Genomic DNA, 2,470 nt, shown 5'->3' on the forward strand with positions numbered 1-2,470 from the left:
CATTAACTATCTTTAATAGTTTAACGACAAGCTGATGTGGCATGCGATATGATCATTAGCATTATCAAATTGTTGCATTTTAGTCATTGAGTCATTAATTGCTATAAAAGTGTAATGGCTAGCTAGTGTTGCATTATATATCATCATTTCAAATGAAAACTTTAATATAAATTGCTCAACTTCTATCAATTTGTGCAATTTACCCTAAAATTTATTCAGCTTGACCTAAACTTCTCATCTCAATCACCAAAATGTAACCAAGTGGTAATATTAGTAACCATATCTTCAACATGAAAACTTTAATTATAAATTTACTCTAATGAAAGAAATTTTGGGGCATACCCACTTCAAACATTTATGTTTCCTTAACATCTATTAGTAATATTATAATTTTGTAGATTTAAATATGGATTTTCCTCAATTAAAGTTGTAACTTTACACCTAGATTGTCCACAAATAAAACAAAACTCAATTATTAGATCCAACCCCTTTTTTCCATTTTATTTATTGTTTCTAACTTTTATTTCTTTTTGGCTAAAGAAACACTTTTATGTCTTGACTTACAATCCTTCAATGATTCGTTTGTTTCCAACAAGAAAAAGCTTAGGAACTTGATAAACATGCTTCCCTAAGGCAAGAAAAGCACCAAGTTTTTATCTGTAAATAGCTAAGCCCTTGAGGTTTATGGCAAATCAAAGCATAAGCACCAGAGTGAAAAAAAGCCATCGAAAGAGATACTTGGTTCGTGAAAATGACATTGCCAAGGTTCATCGTTCTCAAAACCCTCTGTGACCCAACATACCTCGGCTACAAACACGACAATGGCAACTTCAATGGCTATGCCGAGTTCACCGAACCCACGGTTGTGAGCGCAAATGCGAAATTCGAAGTGGAGTTCGCTAAAGATGGGCTGGTACACATAAGGAGCTGTACCAACAACAAATATTTGGAACGAATTCATAATCTTTCCATCACCGAAAGACCAAATGAGGAGTATTGGATTACTATAACCGCCGATAAGCCGGAAGAAGACCGATCTAAGGAGTCATGCACATTGTTCAAGCCTATCGTGGAAGACTTCGTAAATCAAAATTATCGATTTGTCCATGTTCAATCTGGATACTATTTATGCTTATGGTCATTGGATACATCGGAACTCGGTCGTGGCGTGCTGGCAAACCACAATCATGTTGCGGCTAATCGCGATGATATCTTCAAAGTTATTGATTGGGAGACGTTGGTGATTCTGCCTCGCTACGTTGCTTTCAAAGGAAACAATAACAGGTTCCTTCGTCTTACTGAAGTTGGGGGTCAACCGTCATTAGAATTCTCGAGTGAGGATGTTGGTGGTCACTCTGTGACAATGAAGGTTTTCTATAGGAAGGATGGTGATATCCGGATCAAGCCGGTTTGTTCCGATAGGTTCTGGAGGTGTAGCCAGAATCGTATTTGGGTGGATTCTGATGAAACTATAGTTAACGATAAGGACACTCATTTTCGTGCCTTCAAAGTCGACAGCAAGACCATAGCTCTGCTCAACGTCGGCAACGATAAGTTCTGCAAGCGCTACATAACTAGGGTAACGACCGATATCCTTGCTGCAACCGACCTTTCTATTACTAAAGAAGCCTACCTACGTGTACTAGAGCCTGTGTTGTCAAGGACAATTTATAATCTCCGATACGACACAGAAAATGCTCGGGTCTATAACGAAAAGGTCCTTGTTGTGGCCCAGAATTCCGCCACTAACCGTACCACCCAAGCCAACACACTCGATGTGAAACTTTCCTATAGTGAAACCAATACCAGTACTTGGCTAGCTCGTTTTACACTAGATCTTGAAACCAAAGCCACCTTCCAAGTCGGGGTTCCATTCATCGGTGAAACGGGTGTCGAAATATCTTCCAAATACGAAACAGGAATCGAGTGGGGAAAGACCAAGACGATGACCACCGACATGGAAGTTACGCACCAAGTTCGTGTGCCGCCCATGACTAAGGTGACGGTGTATCTTAAGATGACCAATGGCACGTGCGATGTTCCCTTCGTGTTCACTCAAAAAGACAGCCTTTATAATGGGTTCTTCGTTACAACTGATGTCCTAGGCAACACTTTCACCGGTACTAATTATTACAACATCCAATATGATAGCAAAGAAGAACCCCTCACCTCTGAACCCCTCACCTCTGAACCCCCCACCTCTGGAAATCAGAACATCAACGTATATTGTGAAATAATTTAAAATGAAAATTTTAAAAAATTATTGTAAATTTTTCATTTTAAAGTTTTAATATAAACTATCATTCGCACTCTTTTTTTTTTTTTAGTTTTAGTTTTTTATTTTAGAAATTATGCAGCATATAACATTTTATATGAAACTTAATGATTAAGTTAATGGTTTCAATAATAGATGGATTTTTTTTTTGAAACAAAAGTTTCAATAATAGAAGGATACTGTCAATAGTTTGGG

At 37.8% G+C, this 2,470-nt stretch overlaps 1 protein-coding gene across 1 annotated transcript; it reads left to right on the top strand.

Annotated features, from left to right (window-relative positions):
- The first annotated feature begins 751 nt into the window (after window positions 1-751).
- Window positions 752-2,242, top strand: LOC107960596 (uncharacterized). The gene has a single exon (XM_016896918.1). The coding sequence runs from the start codon at window positions 752-754 to the stop codon at window positions 2,240-2,242; it is 1,491 nt and encodes a 496-aa protein (XP_016752407.1).
- Window positions 2,243-2,470: the final 228 nt, after the last annotated feature.

This window comes from Gossypium hirsutum, chromosome D02 (assembly GCF_007990345.1).
Source record: "Gossypium hirsutum isolate 1008001.06 chromosome D02, Gossypium_hirsutum_v2.1, whole genome shotgun sequence".
NCBI classification, from domain to species: Eukaryota; Viridiplantae; Streptophyta; class Magnoliopsida; order Malvales; family Malvaceae; genus Gossypium; species Gossypium hirsutum.